This window comes from Ursus americanus, chromosome 10, assembly GCF_024610735.1.
Source record: "Ursus americanus isolate L20-20 chromosome 10, mUrsAme1.1.p, whole genome shotgun sequence".
NCBI classification, from domain to species: Eukaryota; Metazoa; Chordata; class Mammalia; order Carnivora; family Ursidae; genus Ursus; species Ursus americanus.
Genome location: NC_142136.1, coordinates 51,482,091 through 51,507,012, shown reverse-complemented (window position 1 = coordinate 51,507,012; position 24,922 = coordinate 51,482,091). Strand labels below are relative to the sequence as shown.

The 24,922-nt window shown below is 36.9% G+C and overlaps 1 protein-coding gene across 2 annotated transcripts in view; it reads left to right on the top strand.

Moving 5' to 3' along the window:
* The window catches only part of EPSTI1 (epithelial stromal interaction 1), an 83,026-nt gene extending 65,568 nt beyond the window's left edge, over positions 1-17,458 (top strand). For both annotated transcript variants that reach the window (XM_045811027.2, XM_045811028.2), the window contains 3 exons: positions 6,356-6,429; positions 10,531-10,630; positions 16,892-17,458. In XM_045811027.2, coding sequence (XP_045666983.2) covers positions 6,356-6,429; positions 10,531-10,630; positions 16,892-16,900 — 183 coding nt within the window. In that variant the 3' untranslated portion in view covers positions 16,901-17,458. The remainder of the gene's footprint in view (positions 1-6,355; positions 6,430-10,530; positions 10,631-16,891) is intronic.
* The last annotated feature ends 7,464 nt before the right edge of the window (positions 17,459-24,922 follow it).

Sequence of the window (24,922 nt, the reverse complement as noted above, 5' to 3'; positions counted from 1 at the left end):
TCTCCTGCTTCCACTATCCTTTTCCTCTTGAGAGAACATCCTCTCCTGGGAGAAGTTTGTCCTGGTCAGGCGACAGCACTTTAATGTTTACATGAAGCGGTCAAGCTGAACCATGTCAGAACACGCCTCGCTGGGATTCAGACATGATTTCAAAATGACCCTATCTTACCCTTCGATGACGGCACGGCAGCTTTGCTCGGGGGCATCCCTTCCACTCTGGCCACTTCAGGTTTCTCCAGTGTCCCGCTTGCACACACCTGCCTGTCCCATGGTTGACCCTTCGGTACATTGGACCGTAGAGAAGCGACTTCTACAACCTCTAGCAGGAAATGGTGAGCCCCCTACCTCTTACTGTTAGCTTGGCCCCAGCGCTGATCTTTGGCACTTCCTGCAGCTTCCCAGCCCAGCAGCCTGTCCCCTGGCGAAAGCAGCCCCACCAGAGGGGTGAGTCATGGTTTGCTGTGTTGTCAGGATTTACCTACCCCACTTTGGCCAATGTTTATAGGAGGTTCTGCTCTTAGCATCTCCAAGCTGTTATTTTATTTATTCTATTACTTCAGTGCCCTCTTTGTATGCAGCTCCGTCTGAATGTAGCGAGATGTGGAAAGCAGTGAGAAGACATGCTCTTTTTCCTCTGGGAGCCTTCGTGACCCACGTATGTTGTTAAACAACATCCAGCAACATTTGCTCCTTGTCTCTCTGCACCTGTTCCTTCATAGCCCTGTGTCCTGTTGCTTGAACTGCTGTTCTGCGATACATCTCTTTGTGCTTTGTCTCACAGTCGTTTCTGGGTCTGTCTCTCTTGTTACGCTATGGTTTCCGTCAGGGTGGAGCTGTGTCTATTTGCATCTGTACCTTCAGCATGAATCCAGGTGTCTGGAAAACAGTTGGTGCTTAACAAGTGCATGTTGAATGGGACAGGCTTGACGGTTTCCCAGACGCTGTGTGTCAAGTTCCTCCTGCTTAAAGTGTTTTGATTTCCTTAATGTCCAAAGCTCAGTCCTTGGAACAAGAACAACTTACTTGTATCTGTCCAACTAGATATTGCACTTCTGGATGAAAAACCAGTAAATGAACCAAGGATATGCTTATAAGGCATGTGGACGCATCTGCAATGGCTGTCAATTCAGCAGAACAAATTAATTAGTTGAAATTATCCTTCATGGTACCAAAGGAAAACCAGCCTCTCCCTAGTAAATACGCTTTGCTAGATATAGAATAATAATCCTGAGTGCGGCATTGCCAGAGCCTTCCCTCTGCCATCTGGAGTGATGTTTCTGCATGGTGATGCCTCATCAGCTCTGTCCCCGTTTCCCTCCTGCTCTGTGTTTTCTCCTCTTCCCGTCCTTGCTCTGTCATAGGATGATGCATGTTACTCTCTTCCTGTCCTCTTTTCTTCCTCCCTGGCAGTTCTTGGCTTCATAAGGTAGTGTTTTGCTTTTTAACATCTTTACATATGAAAAACTATGTATTCATTAGGATTTTTAAATAGAAGAAAATATAAAGAACCAGCAATGGTCTCCCATGCAGATAAAACTCTGTTGATGGTGTGAGGAAGTAACGTATGCACATGGATCAAGGGTTAGAAAGCAAAAATTATATGTGATGTTAAAGCTTCTTACCCTGCCTATCCACCTTCCATGCTTCTCTCCCCAGTGATAATTACAGTTAACATTTTGGTGTATGTTTTTTATTAAATTATTTTAAATATGATACAAACCTGTATATAAAAGTTGAAATGGATATACATGTATCTTTCCTATTTACATGGAATAGTCCCAAGGAAACTGCTCTGAACCATTTTTTTCCCTCTATTTGTCCCATGAGAAAAAGTTTTTTGAGTATTTGACACAGAATGTTACATTTGTTTCAAATGTACAACATAGTGAATTAACAAGTTTGTACCTATGCTAGGTTCACCACAAGTGTGGCTACCATCTGTCCCAGTACATCACTATTACAATATTATTGACTGTATTCCGTAGGCTGTCTTTTATTCATTCCATTACTAGAAGCTTTCACCCATTTTGCCCAACCCCCAGCCCCCCCTCTGGCAACCATCAATTTGTTCTCTGAACCTATCTTTTATTACTTAATGTATCTTAGAGATTCTTCTCTAGGTGCGTCCCCTTCTCTCCCATCTACCTTATTCTTTGTATCTCCTGCATGGTATTCCATTATGTAAATGGTTTAACTCACTGGTCCAGTTCCTTATTAATGGGCACTAAGACTTTCTCTTGAACTTCTACTTTTCAATAATATAACTGTGACTATCCCTCTATGTGTATCTCTGAACAGTTCTAAAAAGGATGTGTATGTTTTACATGTTGATGGTTGTTGCCAATATTGTCCTCCAAAAACGAAATCAGTTTTCACTAATTTAGATATGTCACCAAAGTGCTTGACTAAACTTTTCTGTTGATCCATTTTCTAGTTTTTTTCTAGTATGATAGAAAAATTTTATCTCATTGTCTGATTTATATTTCTTTGATTGTGTGTGAAGATGATAACCATTTTGAATTTACAAGTAATCCGTACTTTGTGAATTTACCCTTCCTATCCTTTGGCCCTTTCTCTGTTTGATTGTTGTTTTTTCCTCATTAGTTTATATGGGGTCTTTAGCCACCTCCTCAGACCTCCCCTGAGCCTTGATCTAAAATAGCAACTGAGCCTCACATCGGTGTGTTTAACCCTCCACATAGGATTACAACTGGATGTATTTCTCACTTGTTTATGGGTTTCCTTTTTTTCTAGAGTAGAAATTCTTAAGGAGCAAGGTTCTCCTCTATCTTGTTCATTGTTGTATCCCTGTCACATAGATCCAAGCCTGGCTCATAATAAGCACTCAGATGTTGCTGAATGAATGAAAGAATAATTGAATTAATTTGTATGTGTTATAAAAATTTTTAAAGTTTTTTTTCTAATTTTGTTTATGCTATTTTTTCCTACGGAAGCTTTGAATTTTTATGCAATCAAATTTATCAATCATTTTACTTTATGATTTCTGAACCTTCCTTGCTCTACACCTATAAATAAATTTACTCAAGCCTCCTTTGAAAACTCCTATGGTTCCATCTCTTAAATTCAAATCTTAGACCTCTATAAAATTTATTTTTATATTTAAAAAATCTAGTTTTAATTTTTCTCAGAATAGTTAGCTAGTTCTTCATCATTCATTGAATTGTTTCTCCTGCATGCATTTAGCATACAACTTTGTGGTAAACTACATTTCCATGGATTCCTAAACTCCACCAAATTGTTTAAGTTGATGAAGTTTCATGATAGGTTTTAATATTTGGAGACTCTGATTCTCCCTCATTTCTTCTCTTTTTTTTGTGGCTATGATTGCATATTTTTTCCCGATGAACTACAATATCATTTTTGCCAAGGCTAAAAAAATATATTTTAAAGAAATACGTAATAATATTCATGTATACCCAGAATATGTGTCTTTTGTAGTTTTTGTCTCTGTCTCACATCTTGAACTGATGAGAATTTAATTTGTTCAGAATTCATGTGATTAAGCTTAGGATGGGCTGGATATCAGAGGTTGCTCCTTGGAGAAATGGGGTAATGCATGTGAGAAGAATTGCATCCTTTGACAAGAGAGTTTTTTATTTAGGCTAGATATGTTCTGCTAGAACTTTTGAGTTTAAATGGGTGCTGTCTTTCTGGCATTTATACTTGAGTATGATGAACTACTGACAAGTTATTCTCAATCTTAACTGCCTATTTTGGATGCATCTTGCCGGAGATTAGAGACAAAAAACGTCTAAGTTTTAATCTTTATTCTGCTACTAATGAGCCATTTAGCTCTTGTTAAGTTACTTAAGCTGAGTTTTTTAATCTTATTCCCTCATCTGTAAAATAAGCATACTCTCCATTCATTCATTCACTCATCAATTAATACTTTACTTATCTGCCTATCTTTGGGAATTATTGTAAGGATCAAATAACAGAATTCTGGTAAAATTTTTGTTGGAAAATGTTAAGTTCTGGTTAAACACTGTACCACCAAAATATTTCATTTGCTTATCTCTAGTCCCTTTCTCCCTAAAGCCCATTGAAAAGATGATAAAGGGAAAAAAAATTTAAGATTTATTTATTTATTTATTTTAGGGGGGAGAGAGAGCACAAGCAGGAGGGGGAGGGAGAGGGAGAGAGAATCGTAAGCAGACTCCACGCTGAGCCCAGAGCCCCACACAGAGCTTGATCTCACAACCCTTGAGATTACAACCTGAGCTGAAACCAAGAGTCAGATGCTTAACAGACTGCACCACCCAGGCGCCCCCCTCCAAAAAATTTTTTTAAAGCCATAAGCCAGTAAGAGCAAAAGAACGGGTTGGAGACTGCAGCAAAGGAAGGGAACCAGCAGAATTTCAGAAGCTGAACCATAGAGCAGGCAAAGCCAGAACTCATTTGCAAGAAGTACTAAGGTGTGAGTTGAAGCAGTCCCAATGCAGTTCTGGAACTGGAGGCACCTGCTACCTCCCGGGCTGGGGTTGAAGAGATGAGGATAACTTGGAAGTCTAAAGAGAAGCCGTAGGACCCCTGGAGCCTCTCCCCCTGCTACACTGAACTTTGGAAAACTTTGTAAGGATGAGGGCTGAGGATGGTGGTATACTAAGAGGGGAGGCTGGGATTGGGATGGGGGTAGTAATAGAGACCAAAATCTTCCAGAGTAGGAAGGCAAAAGATAATAGGTTTTTTTCAAAGTTAAGAAATAGAAGAATATGCATACTATTCAGAAGGAGGTAATTGGCAGATGAAATCACACACAAGAATTGAAAGTGATTCTGGGGTCGATGGGAAAGGACAGGAGTTTCTTTTATTTTGGATAAGGCTTGGTAGTATTAGTAAGTAGCTCTCTTACTTGGTAGACTTTTAAAACTATGTTCATATATTATAGTGACAAAAAATAAAATGAAATAAATGACTTAATGCCATTGTAGGAAAGTGAGACTCTAGCACAAGGCTTGACATCTAGTGCATAAATACCTATAGAATGGTTGAGTAGAATATTATTCAATTATTTAGATAACTCAGATTTTTTTTTCTATTGGTGGTGGTGCTAGATAGCAATTAGAATTAAATAATGTGCTTTAGGGATTGATGAGTAATATATCTGGAATATCACAGTATATGAAACCAGTCTCTTTGTTTTGGGGATGCTGGAATATTAGAAGGCCTTTGAATAAAGTTAAAAAAATAAAATGTCAATCTGATCTTTGAATTTATTTTATACTTTTCATCAAGGACATTTTGTGGTTAAAAAAAATACACATGTTGGGGCGCCTGGGTGGCACAGCGGTTAAGCGTCTGCCTTTGGCTCAGGGCGTGATCCCAGCATTATGGGATCGAGCCCCACATCAGGCTCCTCTGCTATAAGCCTGCTTCTTCCTCTCCCACTCCCCTTGCTGTGTTCCCTCTCTCTCTGGCTGTCTCTATCTCTGTCGAATAAATAAATAAAATCTTAAAAAAAAAATAAAAAAAATACATATGTTGGCATGTGTTTATCAAGATGTGTCAGTATTTTCTCTACCAGAAAATCCTCTGGCTCAGGCACTAACTTATGACATGGTCCTGATAACTCTCATCCCTCTGCCTTTTCCTGTCTTTAAATAGAGGTTAAAAATCAGTCTGCCTCAGGGAAGGTAGTTGAATACTAGAGAAATCCTGGCACCTAATTCTTCGGCTTAATACCATAAGCAGAGTAACTAAGTTTGGAAGTTGCCTCTTCTAGGAAAATAATCAGAATGTCAGAGCAGAGATTTAGCTGTAGTAACATGATTTCCTACCTGAAGCAAAGTATCCCCTCTAGGGAGTCCAAAGTTCTGCTGGTATTAGAAGTACCTAGTCAATAATAGGTAAGTTGATTATTCTCCAGGATAGAGAATGTTTTACTAATGGAATTGCACTACAGAATTGAGTCCAACATTTATTTGTAAGCTGCTATAAATTTGTTGGGAAAGAAGTGCTAGAGAAATACCAGGAAATAGTACTGTGTGACATTTCTTGAAGAACTGATTTCATTTTTCTTTGGAAGACACAGGTGAGTTTGACTTACTGTATTTTCCTCTGTGTATGTTGTACCTATTAGTCTAATATCTTGAGTATGCACACTGGCATTTTAATCTTACAATTTTACACTCCCAGAGCTCTTGTTTGACTAAGGCACAATTATTTTTGCTACCTAATTATATAAGAAAATAATTTCACATGGAAATGGTACTTAAGTAAAAGTTTCAAAAATGAAATATTATACCAGCTCAGGTTAAATATGTAATTGATTTGGGTATCTTTGGTACAACCATGTTAATTGAAAGCCGTATTTTAAAACTTTTATTGTTCTTAGAGTGAATTACTGAAATTTCACCAACAGCAACAGGAGGAAGAAAGAACCAAAACCCACCAAGCTGAACACAGGAGGTATAAACAGCTAATAAAATAAGCATCCATGATTAAAATAGCTATCTATAAAGTTTTTGCAATGTTTTAAGAAAACACTATAGTCATATTGAATATGGTTTTGGAATTTATATTCCCTTTTTAATCTTTATATTATTGGGGTATGATATGTATGTGAGGATGCCAACTGTTACATATACACACATATATACACATACAATATCCAATTTTTCTGGATAGGTGGCATAAATTCACACTAGAAAATGGAATCATGCTGTCAAGCTATATCTTTAGGTGATACTTTGCCTCCCATGGGACAAAGTATCTTATTACTTTGAAGTGATCTTTTACTATTTGTAGACAACTTTAAAATAATTGAATTGTATAGATGGTGAGATACTCATACTTGAATACGAAAGGTCAGACAAGAACTATTTTATATTGGCTAACATATTAGGAAAAATATCTTAAAATAGAACCATTAAACAATATTTAACATTGTAAGTTCTCTCTTATTCCTAATATCAGACATTAAGAGTACCCAGTAAAATACCATATGGATGTTGGGCCAGTGCTAATAACCTCCATATCTATCATTACTCCAGGATTTTCCTGGGGGCGCTTGGGTTATCCGAGTTTATTGCAGTGTGCTTGAGGATCTCAGGAGAATTTAATGTAAAGGCTTTCATGATCTAAAACAGCAAATTCTTTTGAAACCAAGTGGCTTCACTTATACGTTTAACCTTCCCGCTTTTGCTAATGTGTGCTTTTTAGTTGTGGTGGTTTCATTTTGTAATTGAGACTTCACAAAGTGTTAATAGAAGCTCCCAATTCCGCTGGAGCTGTGAACAATGGATGGGGACTCATATTTTTTTTTGACTGGATTATTTCTGCTTCCATAGTCCAGTGAAAATAGTTTTAAAATGTCAAATGTGAATTTATGTGATTTTCTCTGACTAAAACATCAAAACTCTGATACACTGGTTAGGCTATTTTTTTGAGGGGGTAGGGGGTAACAGTTACTGCTACCTTTTTTTTTTTTTAATAAAGCAGGTTATAAAATTGTTTAGTCTCATTGGTTTTTCTCATTTTCTCTTTAAAATTCTTTCTACTAAAAAACCTGATAGTGCATTTCTTTAACATTGGTTGTTTGTAGTAGCCAGTTATTTCTCTGGATTTCCGAGGATTGATTAGATTGTAAAGCTTTAAGCATCTTAAAGATAGTGCAGTATGTTATATTAATAGGCCCTCTTGCTAAGAAATTCATGTTCAGTGGACATCCAATAAAAGTGCAACTTATTTGATTAGAAGTAGAAAGGATTAATTTCTTGTTGTAGGAAACTTGACCCTCATTCTTTATTTCCATAATACTAGATACCTAAATATTGGTGGGGCTATTAATTTTCTACACCTTATTTTCTCTTTTTATTGATTCTAGTTAAATATAGATGCAAATTTAATCTAAGAGGAAATCTCTTTGGGTAATAACCTCAGTAACCAGTTTTGAGGTAACTGATTAAGTTTTCGAACACATATTTTATGTTCTCAGTTTTCTAAGAAAGCATATGTTTTTATTGTCCTTTAGAGTTTACAGTGAGCTTTCACATGTTAAATGAAAATACTCATTCAGTAGTCTCTTAACGAATAAAATCACTGTGACTGTTTCTGCTGAGGGCAACAGCACTAGCTGTGTGTGTGTGTGTGTGTGTGTGTGTGTGTGTGTGTGTGTGTGTGTGTGTAGGGGCCATAAGTTAGGCTTTCTCCAGGGACACAATTTTATTAGAGTCAAAAAGACAACATGCTTTCTACTGTTAGAAGTTGATATAGCAGAAAACTCAACTCTGAGTTTTATAATAGAAAGCTTGTGGAAATCCTCTTAAGTTTTTCAATGCATCCATCCTATATTGATTAAGCCCAGCTGCACCTGAACCTGACCCATGGTAACTTTCTGAGTAAGAGAAGAAAGTTGAAACCTCAGAGAGAAAAGACAAAGCATGGGGGTCAACGACTTGAAAAGATCTGGGTTATGAACTGAAAACTGGAGTGAACTGAGTTGATTTATTGAAACTTGAACAATCCTTAAATAATAGTTTTTATCCATATTAACCCTTAGAAGAAAATCCAGAGCAGTGGTTTGACAGCAATAAAATATATATGCTAACACTAGTAGACAAATCTGTAAGCTGGTACTTTTTCTTCTCTTTGAATTCTCAATAGGTATTGAGAATAAACAATCTCTTTACCACCTATGATCTCTTGTTGACCCACTGTGCTGTCCTCTTAGTAACTGATGCTCAAAAGTGAATCATACCACCTGTGTACATGACAGGCCATCAGTCTTCACAGTGTGTGAATGAACTGAGAGCTGTGGACATTGGGCTGTTTTGCAGCCTATACTCACTACCATTGGTGCTTTCATGATGCAGTTGCAGTCGCAGAGGCAGGCAGATGTGGGGAACACGCACCCGGATTATTCATTTATTCACTTTTTACCTATCGGGACACACTCAAAGAAGGTTTTGTTCTAGGTACTGTGAATAGGCAGAGAACATCCCTGACTGTATGGAAATTACAATCTGGAGAAAAGAAATAGAAGTCAATAAGTTAACAGCAAGAGTATTTCAGACAATGATATGTACTGTGAGGAGAGAGATTGGAGGTGATAATTCCTCCATGAAGAGGTAATAATCAAAGGACAAGAGCCAGTCACATAGAGATTGGGGTCCAAAACATACACTTAGATGTCCCCTATTATTAGGTATAGGAAAAAATGCAAAGCCCCTAAAGTGGGAATGAGTTTGGACTTTTTGAGTCTCCAGTGGTTAGATTATAGATGGTGAGGAAGAGAATAAGATGAAATGAGGTTGGTAGGAGTCAGAAAATACAAGATTTTTTAAGCCAGTGATTTTATTCTAAGACTAATGAGAAATCATGAGAGACTCTTAACTATAGGAAACAAACTGAGGGTTGTGGGATGGGAGGTGGGTGGGGGGATGGGGTAACTGGGTGATAGGCATTAAGGAGGGCACTTAACGGAATGAGCACTGGTGGTTATATGCAACTGATGAAGCACTAAATTCTACCTCTGAAACTAATAATATGCTATAAGTTAATTAAATTTAATTTAAATAAAAAATTAAAAAGACTAATGGAAAATCATAGGAGGGATTTAAGCAAAAGGAAGGCATGATCCCTTTTATAATTTAGTAAGGTGGTTGTGTGGAGAATGAATTACAGAGGGTGGGAGTGGAAGCAAAAGCAAGATGAGAGAGGATAGTGATTTGGACTAGAATGGTGGCCATGGAAAGTTTTTTTGTTTGTTTGTTTTAATATTCTATAACACTCAGGAAAGTCCATGAAACAAATATTTAGAATGATTAATTACAGAGTGAACATCTAAGTAGCCAGCTCCAGAAATAGAATATAACCACCATCCTATAGTTAACCCTTATTCTGACCTTTATGATAATCATTTTCTTGCCTTTCCTTAAGGTTTTACCTTCTATGTGTTAACCTTAACTTCTGAAACTGGTTGCTGCAAGTATGACCAAACGTCGGGGAAAGATATACCCATTCTTTCTTTTGAAAGTTTGAGTTTCCCTGTTCTGATATTTCCTATTTCTTATACTCTCTTCCCATTTTCCTCTACTTTGCACTTATGGGATTTACTTTAGCAAGACTGCAGTGGGGTACAGGGCATATGGGAGGGATATCTCCATTGCAAGAATAGTGTCACAGATCTATTTGTGGTTCCCCTTCATATTTCAAGACTTGCTGAACCTTCCATCTCTCCTCAGCCTCTAGAGTTCACACCTGAGATGGCCTGGAGGGTATGGTTGCTGGGGAATAAAGCTCTTGCTGAACTGGTAGAAGATGAAGGAATGAAGCTCTGAAGTTCAGAATTGTGCCCTCTCTGGCTGGAGTCACAGCTGGCATCAATTTTAGCAAAGGGCTGTTAACAGCATGTCATAGGGCTAATGTGAAAAGAAGTTTTATAGTTTACTTCTAAGCTGAGGGGGGAAAGCAATCCTCACAGTCAGTTCATACAGCATGTTAGGTTCTCAAAAATCTCTCAGCCCTGTAGCAAGCTTTCCACTTACATGCATTTTTCATTGTTTAAAGGGTAAATAATGTTTTTCTGGACCGGCTCCAAGGCAAAAGTCAACGAAGTGGCTTTGAGCACTTTGGAGGCCACTGGAATATGAATAGTGGTAACAGCTGGGTGAGTTTTTTCTTTTCTCTTAAAAAAAAAACTTTCAAAGTTGAAGAGTAAAAACAATGAGAATTTTAAAAATATGTTGTGGCTTTGTCCCAAGATATTATTTTTTTGGTGTGCTGTTCAGCTGTGTGATGGGCAGTCAGCCAGGGTGATTACTGTAAATTCCTCAATAGTTTCTAGAGAGAGGGAGAAAGTCCTGGTTTCACTGCTGGCCAATCACAATAAAAAATGACACCTGCCCTTTGTTCTCAGTGTGATTGCCTGGACTGTAAAGATTTTTTTATCACCCCTTGCCCAGACCTACAACAAAAACAAATGAATTTTTTTCAAGAGGATTTTAAGTGCAATATGGTTATAAAAATAGTAAGCATTCTGTAGTAATATATTCTTTCAGTGAAACTAGCACATCAAAGAAGCCAGTATTTAATTTTTCACTACAAAATGATTTTTAAAAAACCCTACAGCAAAAGGCACTTTTTGGAAATGAAATGTCCTTATGGATTTCTGTGAAGGAAACCTTGCAACTGTGTTGTAATATGTGCTTCATGTGTTTTGTGTGCACAATGTATCACTGAACCAGTGCTGACTCTTTGGAATGTGTATGATTGCAGGCTTTGCAATGTGTATAGAATCAAAACTAACTACACTGGGTTTTATAATTTAATTGAAGCCCAAGTGCGTACGTACCTACTAAAAAAAATGGAGGATATGGAAATCTTTAAACTGGTAAAATACAACAAAATAATCAAGTGCTTGCTGGAAACTCTAGAGATCAATCACCCTTTAATAAATACTTCATGGACAAAAGATAATTTTTGAGAAGATAATCTGTTGGAAATCTTATGCATGTTTTCTTGAAAGGCATTTAGTGGTTGAAATTGATGAATAGATTTCACAAATGTATATATATTGAAGATAACTGAATGTAGGCAAATTTGCAAGGAATGATACTGGATGTGTATCCATAATGTATGCTCATGTGTATTACTATGGCATTCAGAATAGGGACAATATGGAAGAGAGAGGGAAAGGATCAAAACACAGTATTTTTGTATCACGAGTTACAATTTATAAATTATTGACTTATTCATAAGAATATGTAAGTGGGAGTCCTGTGGAAAATGGGGCATTGTGACTTGAAGACATTATCCAGGTTCATGGAATTTACAAATTGTGAGACATAATTGAAACTTGGATTTTGGACAAGACTTGGAAACTCTGCACATTTTTCCCTCTACTTACCAACTCTCGAAATTTAGAAAGCACTTAGAAAAATACCTGGGATTGAGGGGAAGATGATGGTTGAGAGTAAGTGAATACCATGTGGGCTGCTGTTAGGGGAACGAGGATTTGGAAATCTGGTTCACCACTGACTACTGGTAGGCCTTATGGAAGTGAGCTAAAAATCTCTGCTTAGATTCTGCATGGATAAAAAGAAAGGAACATCATTTTCTTGTGATATGAGTGAAGATTATTAAAGTTTCCTTAGTAGGACAGTCTTGGCTAAGTCCAAAGTGGTTATCAGCTCTTCCCTTACTTGAAAGAAGCGGTGACAGAAAGGTGAGAACTTCCTCATGCCCCTACCTCCACGTCCATTTCCCTATAAATCCTTACCTCTATGTCTGCTTCTCCTTGGGGACCAGATTCTTTCTCATCCACCTACCGGGGGACTTTGTTCTAATGATACTCCCCTCTCTCCTGAATTGTCAAATGTTCATCTGAACTAGAAAATTCCCATCAGCATAAAATAGAAATATCAATTATATTGATACCCTTCTCTCTCTTGCTACTGTCCTGTTTCTTTGTTCCCCTTTCAAGCAAAACTTCAATAGGTAGCTATCCTTTAGCTGTCTGTAATTTCTTTCTTCCCATTTCTCTTAAACTCATTTAAATCATGATTTAGACTTTATCAATCCAACCATAATGCTCTTGTCATGGTCACTAACAAGGTCCACATCACAAAATCCAGTGGTTATTCTTCAGTCTTCCTCTTTTGACCTATCAACATCGTTTGTCATGGTGAATCACTCCCTCTTCTCTGAAACTGTTTACTTGGCTTCTGGGCATTATACACTCCTGGGTTTCCACCAATCCCAGTGGCTACTCCTTTTCATTCTCCTTTGCTGAATCTCGTGCATGTTGCTGTCCTCTCAACATTGGAGCAACTCAGAAAACCACCTTGGATCACCTTCTGAACTTTATGTTCACTTAACACTTTGATGGCCTCATTCATTCTCATAAATTTAAATATGATTTATGTGTTTGTTACTCCCACATTTCTAATTCCAGCCTTGACCTCTTCCTTGACTCCAGACTTGCATATCCATTAATCCACTCAACATCTCTACTTGCATGTCTAATGGACATTTCAACCTTAACATGTCTAAAAGTTAACCTTTGACTCCTTCTACCTGAGTGCTCCATCTGCACTTTTTCCTTTTATATATTGGTACAACCCATCTCACATCACTCACAATTGATCCATCAGCAAATCTTCCTGACTTCTCCTCCAAATATGTACAAACCAGCAGCTTCTCATTACCTCCACCACTGTTATCCTGCTTCCAAACTCTGTTAGTGCTCATCTAGATTCTTGAAATAGTCTCCTAGATCCTTTCCTTGCTTCCACACTTACCCAGATACAACCTATTTTCAATATGACGGATCCCTTGGAAACAGAAGCCAGATCCTGTCACTTCCCTGCTTAAAATCTTCCAGTGGCTCTCATGACTTTCCAAATCACATGGGGAGTTCATACAGTAGCCTACCAGATGCTTCCTGATCTAGACTGCACTTTATCCCTCTAGTGCTCTCCTACCACTGCCCTTCCCTTCCCTTCCTCCTCATTCCTCCCTGCCACACTAGCTTTCTTGCTGCGCTTCGAAAACTTAAGGAACTGGCTGCTTTCACCTTATGGCCTTTGCACTGGCTGTCCCCTCTATACTCTTCTCCATATGATTTGTTCTCCAAGCCTTTTCTTGAATCCCACCTTGTGAGGTTTCCTTGGCCATCTACTTAAAGCTGCCACTTGTACCCTTATCCCTGGCTCTAGCCATCCTTTTTCTGGGCTCCCCTTCTTTTTCTGTGCTGCAACTTCTAACATATCTTTCTAATGTTATTTGCTTATATGTGTTATTTACTATTTGCTCTTAGTCTCTTCCTGAGATGTATGTTCCATATTGCATCAATCAGAGCCCTTTAATTGTTTTGTTCACTGATCTATCCCAAGCAAAAGACAGTGATTGGGATTTAGCACAGGCACAAGGAAACAGGTGGCTGTGATTGAGGGTTGGCAAAACAACAAAAATTTAGAACCAAATGATTTGATATACTAAAATGCTGAGATACTAAATTTAAAATAGCTATATATAAAACATTTGATGGAATAAATATTGGATTTGAAATAATGAGCAAAAACAAGAGACAAAGACAACCAAGAAGATTTGAAAAAGAACAAAATAGAACTTCTAGGAATAAAGAAATATAATCTTTGGAATTAAAGCACTCAATGAATACATCAAAATAAAAGGAACACAAATTAAGAACTAAATCAAAATACCATTTCTCATCTATTATTTTGGCAAAAGAACAAAAGATTGGCAATATACTCTTTTGGCAAGGCTGTGGGGAGAAATGTTCATTCACACATCGTTGGTGGGAATTCAAAATGATACAAACACTATCTAAATTAACTTGTCACCATCTTTGTATAAAATAAAAATCAGCCTGGACATATTGCATAAAAGCTCTACTAAATATTCAAAAAACAGATTATTACAAAAGTCTGGAAAGTTTTCCAGATAAATGAAAAAATGAGAAAATAATCTCCAAAGAATTAAGTAAGTGAATATAACTTGAATCAAGATCACACACAGACTATACAGAAAAAATAAATGAATATAGGCTCACTCATAAACACAGATTTAAAAACATCACAAACAAAATTTTGACAGATTCAATAATGAATTTCTTTAAAAAGCATAATATATCCTTATCAATTTGGATTTATCCCAGATGCAAGCTTGATTTATCACAAATGAATAAACAAAAGAAAAAAAAACTGAGATGATTTACCTCATAAATTATAGCATGATCATTTCCTAGATACAGAAAAAAACATTTGATAAATTTCAATACTCATTTGTGGTAAAAGCTGCAAGGAAAAAAGAAATAGAAAGGACATTTCTTTAGCTAATAAAGGGAGCAAAAATCTGTAATAGAAATACATCAAAAGCATTTCTAATAAATCATATGCAAGAGTTGAAAGGAAAAGACTTTCATAAATCATAGATGATACAATTATCTACTCAGAAAAGCCAAAAGAATTAGAATAAGTAAGAAGATAACAATGTTGGTAGATGTAGGATCAATATATAAAAACTTCATTTCTATAAACTGCAAATTAAGAAATAATATATTAAAAAGACAAAACCAAAAATGCACATAACCTTCACAAAATATATAAAATTTTTATAGAAAGATCTTAAGGATAAATTAATGAAGTTATACCTTATTAATGGATAGGAATAGGAATGAGCTCTCAAATAATCTATAGATTCAGTTAAATTATGATCAAAGCAAACAACCAAGAATAACCAATTCACTACTAAAAATAAAGAAGTATGTATGGAGACTTGATTAAACATTTTATACAGTCTGTAATTGGCACAGGTGGACCCAACCCTTTTTGGAATTCTGACATATGACAGAAGGCAAAGCACATCATTGGGAGAAAGTGTACTCTTCAACAAATACTATTGGGACAGCTGATTACCCACATGAAATCATAACCAATCAGTTCCAGGTGGATTAAGGCTTTTAAGTAGAAAAGAAGACTTTTCAAATTATAGAAGAAAATAGACTATTTATAAAATTGAGCTAGGGTGGACTTTTTAAGACCCAAAGTATTAACCAAAAGGAAATTATAAATATTTATTAAAATGAAACATCTGTTCATCAAAGGATGCCACACAAAAGAAAGAAGAGAAGCCATATATGAAGATTTTTATCCTGGACATGTTTTGTAAATAACAAGTGGACAAAAGTTTAATATACAGAATGTATTTAGACTGTGTCATTTATTCAGAAGTTGATAGATGACACCTGAGCTCCCCCAGGAATGAGAGAGGAGAGTTCACAGATGGGGCTTGAAGGAACTACTGGAATCAATAAAAAGCTGAAGAAGAAGAAAAGGAGGAAGGCAGAAAATACAACAATGATGAAAGCCAAAGAGAGAAAAAATTGTTTCAAGTAACATCATATGAACACTTGAAAAAATTGTTTCAAGTAACATCATATGAACACTTTAGTAGGTCTTTGATAAGTGTATTTTGGGTAGACAAATTAGATTGATCTTTATCTTTTAATCTTTTTAAATTTAAATCACATTAATCTCATATCCCTTTATATATATATATATATATATATATATATATATATATATATATATATATATACACATATACACGTGTATACTTTGATAATTTAAAATTATTTTTACATTAAAAATTTTTTTGGATTTCTAGACTCCTCTACTCCTTTTTATGATGTAACTAGGGTAGGACTTTGAAGGAATCACTTCAAGTTCTGTTTTCTCTAATACCAGTAGGTGAGACTCTTTGAAATGCTGTGGAAACTTTAAATCCTGTGTCTTCAAGGGCAGTTGCATGTTTGCCATGACCTATGAGGCAACCTGAGATTTTAGTTTCCCAGAACGTTAGAACAGCAATAGTCTGAATCCCAAGCGTAATGTTGCCCAGCATTCTGGGAGGCTTGATGGAGACTTCTTGACCCTTTGCCCAGGGTAGGAGTGGAAGGGACTCATTTAGTATAGCTCCCTTCCTGGAGGTCCCCTTAGAAGTCACCTTTCTGCTGCATAACATGATGCCATTCTACTCCATACATTTTCACTGAAATTGCTCTGCTTCACACTGTGTTCGTCTTGTCCTTGCTGTCACTATGGAGGTGGGTGACAGTATTTGTGACCACTATTATTTGTGACCTATGTTAACCTATCTCTAAGAACACAGCTGATGAGCTGTCACTCAACAAGCCATTACATTGTTGACAGAGACTATTTTGTGAATCAAATGCAGTGGGACTTGAAAATTAAAACATGACATTGGGACAAATCATTAAATAAAAATAGGCATTTAAGCCCAATATAGTAAAGAGTGTTCTTTGAGGGAACTTCATTTTGTACTTACAGAATCTCTGAATTTTGTTTTGCTGCTTATACTCATTTTTGTTTTCTTTTTTTTCCAGGATATATGAGAAATACTTACTTACATCTGTCCTTTGTCAACTGACCTTGAAGAACCTCACTTGATGATTTTCCGTAATGCTCCTTTGTTTATCCTCAGTTTTTTTTTTTCTTTTCATCCTCACTGTTTTTACCTTGACTTCAATTGCCCATCCACTCAGCTGAAGGAACAACTGGGGATGACCAGTTTTTCCCTGTAATTATTTTTGCATGCTTGCAGGAGCTGATTGCTGAGCTCATATTTAATTTCTACTGCCAGTGAAATGTTATACTATTTCGCTCGTTGGTTTCACATCTTATTGGAAGCCTAATTACAGCAATGTTAGTAAGATGAAAAAGGAGGGAATCATTTGATACTTTCAGGTTTGCAAGAGCTATGGGTGCTGCATGCTTGTCTCTCAAAGCAGCTAATTCTTATGTAATTCTCAGATCACGTTTGGGGAAGATTTGGCATTTTTAAAATTTTGAGTTCTACTTAACCCAGGGTACAAACTTGAGCAAAAGAAAAAAATAAATCTTTTATACTCTTTTAAACACTTTTAATAAATTTTGAAATAATTCTGTATAAATGGTTTGTTTTTATTTTTAATGAAAAGCTCTTGAGTTTTTCTCTTTTGATGGGTCTCATTTTTATATTCTTTATAGTCCACGTAGATCAAATGTAGGACTGCAGTCATTATTGGATCTGCCTTTGGTATTGATTTACTTACTAATACCGTTCCTCTGGTTTTTCATAGTGGGCCAATTAATTGCCTGAAAGGCCATTGTTTATATAAAAATCAACTGGATACAAATATAGATACAATGTGTGGTTTTTAGGTGTTTTGGAAACTTGTCTTTTCTCTATGCAACCTATGTCCTATAGCTAATTCAGTAGGCTTTCCTATTCTACTTTTATGCCCTTTAACCAGGTTAGAGACCTTAGAGTGCAAGAATATTGGTTTTCCATGCTTTATGCTCTAGTCCCAGCTCCATGTTATATAGGAGAGCATCGCATTTAGTCTTAGAATGAAGGTTGGAAGAGCAAATAATTTTTGCAGCCGGAAAACTAATACTATTTTTTAATGACATGTAATTGACATACAACATTATATTAGTTTCAGGTGTATAATATAGTGATTCAACATTGGTATACATTGCAAACTGATCACCACTGTAAGTCTAGTTACCATCTATCACCTTGCAAAGTTAATAGAATATTATTTGGTATATTCCCTGTCCTATACATTATATCCCCATAACTTACTTATTTTATAACTGGAAGTTTGTGTTTCTTCATCCCCTTCACCCAGTCCCCTGCTTCTCTAAAACCTCTCTGGCTATTACTAATCTGTTTTCTGTATCTGTGTGCTTGGGTTTTGTTTGTTTTGTTTTTAGATTCCACATATAAGTGAAACCATGCAGTATTCATCTTTCTCTGACTTATCTATCTTAGAATACTACCCTCAAGGGCCATCCATGTTATCACAAATGGCAAGATTTCGTTCTTTATTATGGCTTAGTATTGCAATGTGTGTGTGTGTGTGTGTGTGTGTGTGTATATATCTCACATTGTCTTTATCCATTCATTCATTGATGGGCATTTAGGCATTGTTGTCACATCTTGGCTACTGTAAACAATGCTACAATGAACATAGGGGTACCTGTATCTCTTCAAATTAGTGTTTTTGTTTTCTTCAGATAGATACCCAGTAGTGGCATTGCTGGATCATATGGTGGTTTTATTTTTAAATTTTTGAGGAAACTCCATACTGTTTTCCATAGTGGATGAGCTAATTTACATCACTAACACCAACACATGAAGGTTCCCCTTTCCTCACATCCTTGCCAACACTAATTGCTTGTCTTTTGGTGATAGCCTTTCTGACAGGTGTAAAGTGATTATCTCCTGTTGTTTTGATTAACATTTTCCTGATTATTAATGATATTGAGCATCTTTTCATGTATCGGTCCGCCATCTGTATGTCTTCTTGAAAAAAATGTCTATTCAGATCTTTTGCCCATTTCTTTCTTTTTTGTTTTTTAAAGATTTTATTTATTTGGGAGGGGGAGAGTGAGAGAGAGCATGAGAGGGGAGAGGGTCAGAGGGAGAAGCAGATTCCCTGCTGAGCTGGGAGCCCAATGCGGTACTCGATCCTTGGACTCCAGGATCATGACCTGAGCTGAAGGCCATTGCTTAACCAATGAGTCACCCAGGCAACCCCTTTTGCCCATTTCTTAACTTGACTGTTTGTTTTGTTATTGAGTTCTTTATATATTTTGGTATTAACCCTTTATTGGATACACGATTTGCCAATATCTTCTATTCACTAGGTTGCCTTTTTATTCTGTTGGTTTCCTTCACTGTTCAGAAGCTTTTTAGTTTGATGTAGTCCCATTTGTTTATTTTTGCTTTTGTTTACCTTGTGTTTGGAGTCAGATTTAAAAACAAATCCCCAAGACTGATGTCAAGGAGCTTACTATAAAGAAGTTTTCTTCTAGGAGTTTTGTGGTTTCAGGTTTTATTTTCAAGCCTTTAATTTGATTTTGGGTTAATTTTTGTGGATGCTGTAAGATAGTGGTTTAGTTTCTTTCTTTTTTTTTTTGTTTTTGCATATAGTTCTCCAGTTTTCCCACAACCATATATTGAAGAGACAGTCCTTTACCCATTGTGTGTTCTTGCCTCCTCTGTCATAAATTAATTGGTCATATATGCATGGGTTTATTTCTGGGTTCTCTATTCTGTTCCATTGATCTATGTGTCTGTTTTTATTGCAGGTACAATACTGCTTTGATTACTATAGCTTTATATTATAGTTTGAAATCAGGGAGAATGATAACCCTGGCTTGTCCTTCTCAAGATTGTTTTAACTATTTGGAGTCTTTTGTGGTTCCATATAAATTATAGAATTATTTGTTTTTTTTTTTTAAATGCCATTGGGATTTTTATTGGGATTACATTGAATCTGTAGATTGCTTTGGGTAGTATAACATTCTAATAATATTCATTCTTCTAAGCCATGAGCATAGAGTGTCTTTCCTTTTTTTTTTACAATAATTTTTTATTATGTTATGTTAGTCACCATACAGTATATCCTTAGTTTTTGATGTAATGTTCCATGATTCATTATTGCGTATAACACCCAGTGCACCATGCAATACGTGCCCTCCTTAATACCTATCACCAACCTATCCTAAATCCCCACCCCCTCCCCTCTGAAGCCCTCAGTTTGTTTCCCAGAGTCCACAGTCTCTCATAGAGTGTCTTTCCAATTATTTGTACTACCTTCATTTTTTTCGTCAATATCTTATTGTTTTCATTGTACAGGTCTTTCACCTCCTTGGTTAAATTTATTCCTAGGTATTTTATTCTTTTTGATGTGATTGTAAACAGAATTGCTTTTTAAAATTTCTCTTTCTTATAGTTCATTATTAGTGTACAGAAATGCAACAGATTTTTATATATTAATTTTGTATCCTGCAACTTTACTGAATTCATTTATTCTAATAGAATTTTTTTTGGTAATGTCTTTAGGGTTTTCCATTTATAGTATCAAATCATCTGCAAATAGTTTAACAGTTTTACTTTTTCCTTTGCAATTTGGATGCCTTTTCTTTCTTTTTCTTGCCTAGTTGCTCTGGCTAGGACTTCAATACTATGTTGAATAAAAGTTGGGAGAGTGAGCAGCCTTTTTCTGTTTTGGATCTTAGAGGAAAAGCTTTAAGCTTTTCACCATTGAGTATGATATTAGCTGTGGGTTGTGTACATTCCCTCTATCCCCACTTTAATGAGTTTTTATCATGAACAGATGTTGAATTGCGTCAAATGTTTTTCTGCACCTACTGTGATGATCATATTTTTATCTTACATTTTATTAATGTGGTATATTGCAATTGATTTGTGGATGTTGAGCCATCCTTGCATGCTGCAATAAATCCCACTTAATCGTGGTGTATGATCCTTTTAATGTATTGTTGGATTTGGTTTGCTAACATTTTGTTGATAATTTTTTCCTCTGTGTTCATCAGGGATGTTGACCTGTAATTTTGCTTTTTTGTGGTGTCCTTGTCTGGTTTGGGCATCAGGGTAATGCTGGCCTTATAAAATGAATTTGGAAGCATTCTCTCCTTTTTTTTTTTTTTTTTTTTTTGGAAGCCTGTTCCTCAGGCTGAAGCTCCAGGTTAAGTAAATAAACCTTTTCACAAGAAAACTGCGGTTATGTTTTAGTCTTCTGTCTATACAGTGCCCTGGGGTTGATGGCCTTCCAAGAACTGTCCCATTGTTACATTCCTATGGAGCTCACAAATGCTAGCCCCCTTGGCCACCAGGGCCAGGTGATTAAGGGGCATTCCTATGTGCCCCCACTGGCTTTAGCTAGGCAGAAAGTGTAAGGGGTGAGGCACACTCTCTGGCTTCAGAAAGGCAGCAGGAAAATGTCTTGACTGAACATGCCCAGGGGCTTCAGAAATGCAGCAGCATAGTGTACTAGCTTTATGTTGGGAATGGGAGAATGCCACGATGGCTACACTTGCTAGCCCTAGCCAGGGAATGGGGGAGTGTTGCAACCTTCCACACTTCATGGACTTTAGCTAGGGAATAGGAGAATGCTGCCACTGTTCCAGTTTGTCTGCCCTAGCCAGGGAGTAGGGGAATGCTACAGCCACCTGTGCTGCTGGCTTCAGCAAGGCAGCAAGATAGTGCTGCTACCTCTGGCCCCTGCCTGTCTTAGCAAAGTGGTGGGACAGCTCTGTGTCCAGGCTCACCCACCTGTGCTAGCAGGGTAGATGGAGTGTCCAGAAATGGCATCTGCTAGTACCTCCATCTCTGGCGGCAGGGGTAGTTTCAGCTGTCCCATACCCCTCTAGCAGATGCTTTTAGATTAGTAAATGAATCTCCTTCACATAAGTTTATATGCTTATCAAACTGCTGCTTTTCTGCTGGGTCTTGGGACAAATGAGACTGTATCAAGTCCTTTGAAAGGGAAGTCTCAGTTTCCTACAGCACTTTGGGTCCCTTGAATGTCAGCTCTGTTGACTTTCCAAGTCAGATTTTGGGGGTCTCATCACTCTGGTACAGGTCCCAGGGGTTGGGGTGACTGACGTGGACACCAACCCCTCTCTCCAGCAGAAGTGCCAGACTGGTGACATCCCTGTTGTGTGTCCCAGGCTGGGGGTGGGTTTTTGGTGAGATTGTGCCTCTACTTCTACCCATCTCAATATTGGTCTTTTAATCCCCTGTTGTGGAGAAGCAGTTCATCTAGTTCTCAGATCTTTATCAGAGAAAAATGATCCATATGTAGCTGTAGATTTGGTGTGTCCTTGGGAGGAAGTGAGTTCAGGATCTTCCTATGCCACCATCTTGTGGAAATCTCCCCCAAACTAATAATGCTTTGCAGCATTAAGAGATCTTCTGTGTTACCAGTTGTTCTGTTGAAATGAACTTTCCAAATGTGTATTCAGGGAAGCATTGGGACTTTAGGTTCTGGGGCCGAGAATGAGGGGAGGGGGCTCACAGAAGCAAGACAAAGGTGTAGTATAGATAGGGCTGCATTGGGTAGGGTGGGTGGCTGAGAACAGATGACACTCAGCTAGCTTCTCTGGAGTAAATAATGCCGATATGCTTGGTTTTCCTCTCTTCTGCCAGCTGAAGCTGTGTTAGTGTTGTTGACACTAACATAAAATGTTTGGTCCATTTGAAATCTTTGTCATTGCCTAATATGGGGAAAACTAAATCCCTCAGCCTGGATTGGAAACATCACCAAAATGACTGTAAATGTGTGAATGTTGCAGGCATTTTACTGCTGTGGCATGCAGCCATTTCAGCCTTGCACCTGCCAGCCTGGCTACCTTAGAGGCCACAGTCATGTTCTGGTTTTTGTGTCTACGCCCAGCATTCCTCACATGCTGCTATTTCCCAGTGTGTAATGCGGAGCTGATAGAGGGGAAAGGGATGCCTTTTTACCTTAGTGGATATCAGAACAGTTGGCATTAATTTCCCTTCCTCTGCCTGCTGTATCCTGCCTCCCTACAACAAAGATTTTGTTCAGGTATCTAGTCTCGTTAAAAAAAGAAAAAATCATTGGGCAGGTATGGAAAATTGTGACTTCCTGGCCAAAATTATCTAGAATATGTATGGTGTTATAAACATCTTTTTTGAACAATTCTCTATGTAGGTGGAAGTAAGCAGAAAAGAAGCAAGAGTTGCTGTGTAAGGGAGCCTACTGTTTGCTTTTCACATTTAATCTGCCCTGTTGAATCAATTGGAATAAAATCTGACTTGTGGATAACTTTGGATAGGAATCTCATAGTTTTCATCACAATTTCTATGCTTTTGAAGTGCTTTCTTCTTCTGAAAAAAAAGAGTATAAAAATGAGACAAATTGTTACAAAATAGGTCTTTGTTATAGAAACTTTATACAGATGAGTAATAAAAAGGAATAAACCAGTGATTTTTCAGGTGTTATTTATAGACAACCATAGGTATTATTTTGGTATGCACCCTCTCAGATATTTTTCTATCTATATGTATGTCAAAATCCCTGCAATAAAAATCCTTATAGTTACTTGTCTAATGATTTGATAAGGACAAACACCTTGAATTGGAATTTATAGAGGTTTTAATATATATAGTAAAATTACTTTCCCTAAAGGTGGCACAAATATTTATTGCCACCAGAAGCATGCCCTATACCTAATACTGTTTGTGGTTTGTAAATCATTGCTTATATGCTGAGCAAAAAATGTCATTTGAAGGCTTAAACCTTCTTTTTTCCATAGATTTACTGTCATTCTTTATCTTCTTGTGTGTGTATGTGTACAATTGATTTGTAAAAGGTCTCTGTAAAGATATGTTGTAAGAATTCCAATTTTTGTATATCTTTTAATATAGTATTATTTAACTTAGTATTGAGTTTCAAATATTTATGTATTTGGATCTATCAATCTTTGTCCTTTGTAGTTTCCTCTTGGTATTATGTTGATAGATTTTTTTTATTTTTAAAAATGTAACTTAATTTTTTATTTGAGTATAGTTGACACACAATGTTACATTAGTTTCTGGTGTACAACTTAGTGATTTGATAACTTTATATATTATGCTATGTTCACAAGTGTAGCTATCATCTGTCTCATTACAATGCTCTTACAGTATCTTGGACTGTATTCCTCATGCTCTGCTTTTTATTCCCAGTGACTTACTCTTTTATAACTGCAGGCCTCTATCTCCATCTCCCTTTAGCCCATTTGCCAAACTCCACACCCCTACCCTTTGGCAATCATCCGTTTGTTCTCTATATTTATAATTCTGATTCTTCTTTTTGTTTATTCACTTTTTAAAAAAAGATTTATTTATTGAGAGAGAAAGAGAGAGTGAGCAGGGGAAGGGGCAGAGGGAGAGGGAGAGAAGCAGACTTCCCACTGAGCATGAAGCCAGACACCAGGTTTGATCCCATGACCCCGAGATCATGACCTGAGCTGAAATCAAGAGTTGGACACCCAACTGACTGATCCACATAGGCACCCCTATTTACTTTTTTAAAGATTCCATTTATGAGTAGAATCATATGGTATTTGTCTTTGTCAGTCTGACTTATTTCACTTATCATAATACCCTCTAGGTCCATCCTTGCTGTCTCAAATGGCATGATCTCATCCTTTTTTATAGCTTGTAATATCCCATCGTGTGTGTGTACATATATGTGTATCCCATAGTATGTGTATATATACACACACATACACACACATTTTCCTTATCCATTTGTCTATTGATGAACACTTAATTTGCTTCCATGTCTTGGCTATTGTAAATAATGCTGCAATAAACATAGAGATACATATATCTTTCCAAGTTAGTGTTTCCATTTTTCCTGGGTAAATACGCAATAATGGAATTATTGGAACATATGGTATTTCTGTTTTTAATTTTTTGAGGAAACTTGATACTGTTTTCCACAGTGGCTGTACCAATTTACATTCTCACCAACAGTGCATGAGGTTTTTTTCTCTACATCCTCGCCAACACTTGTTGTTTCTTGTGTTTTTTATTTTAGCCATCC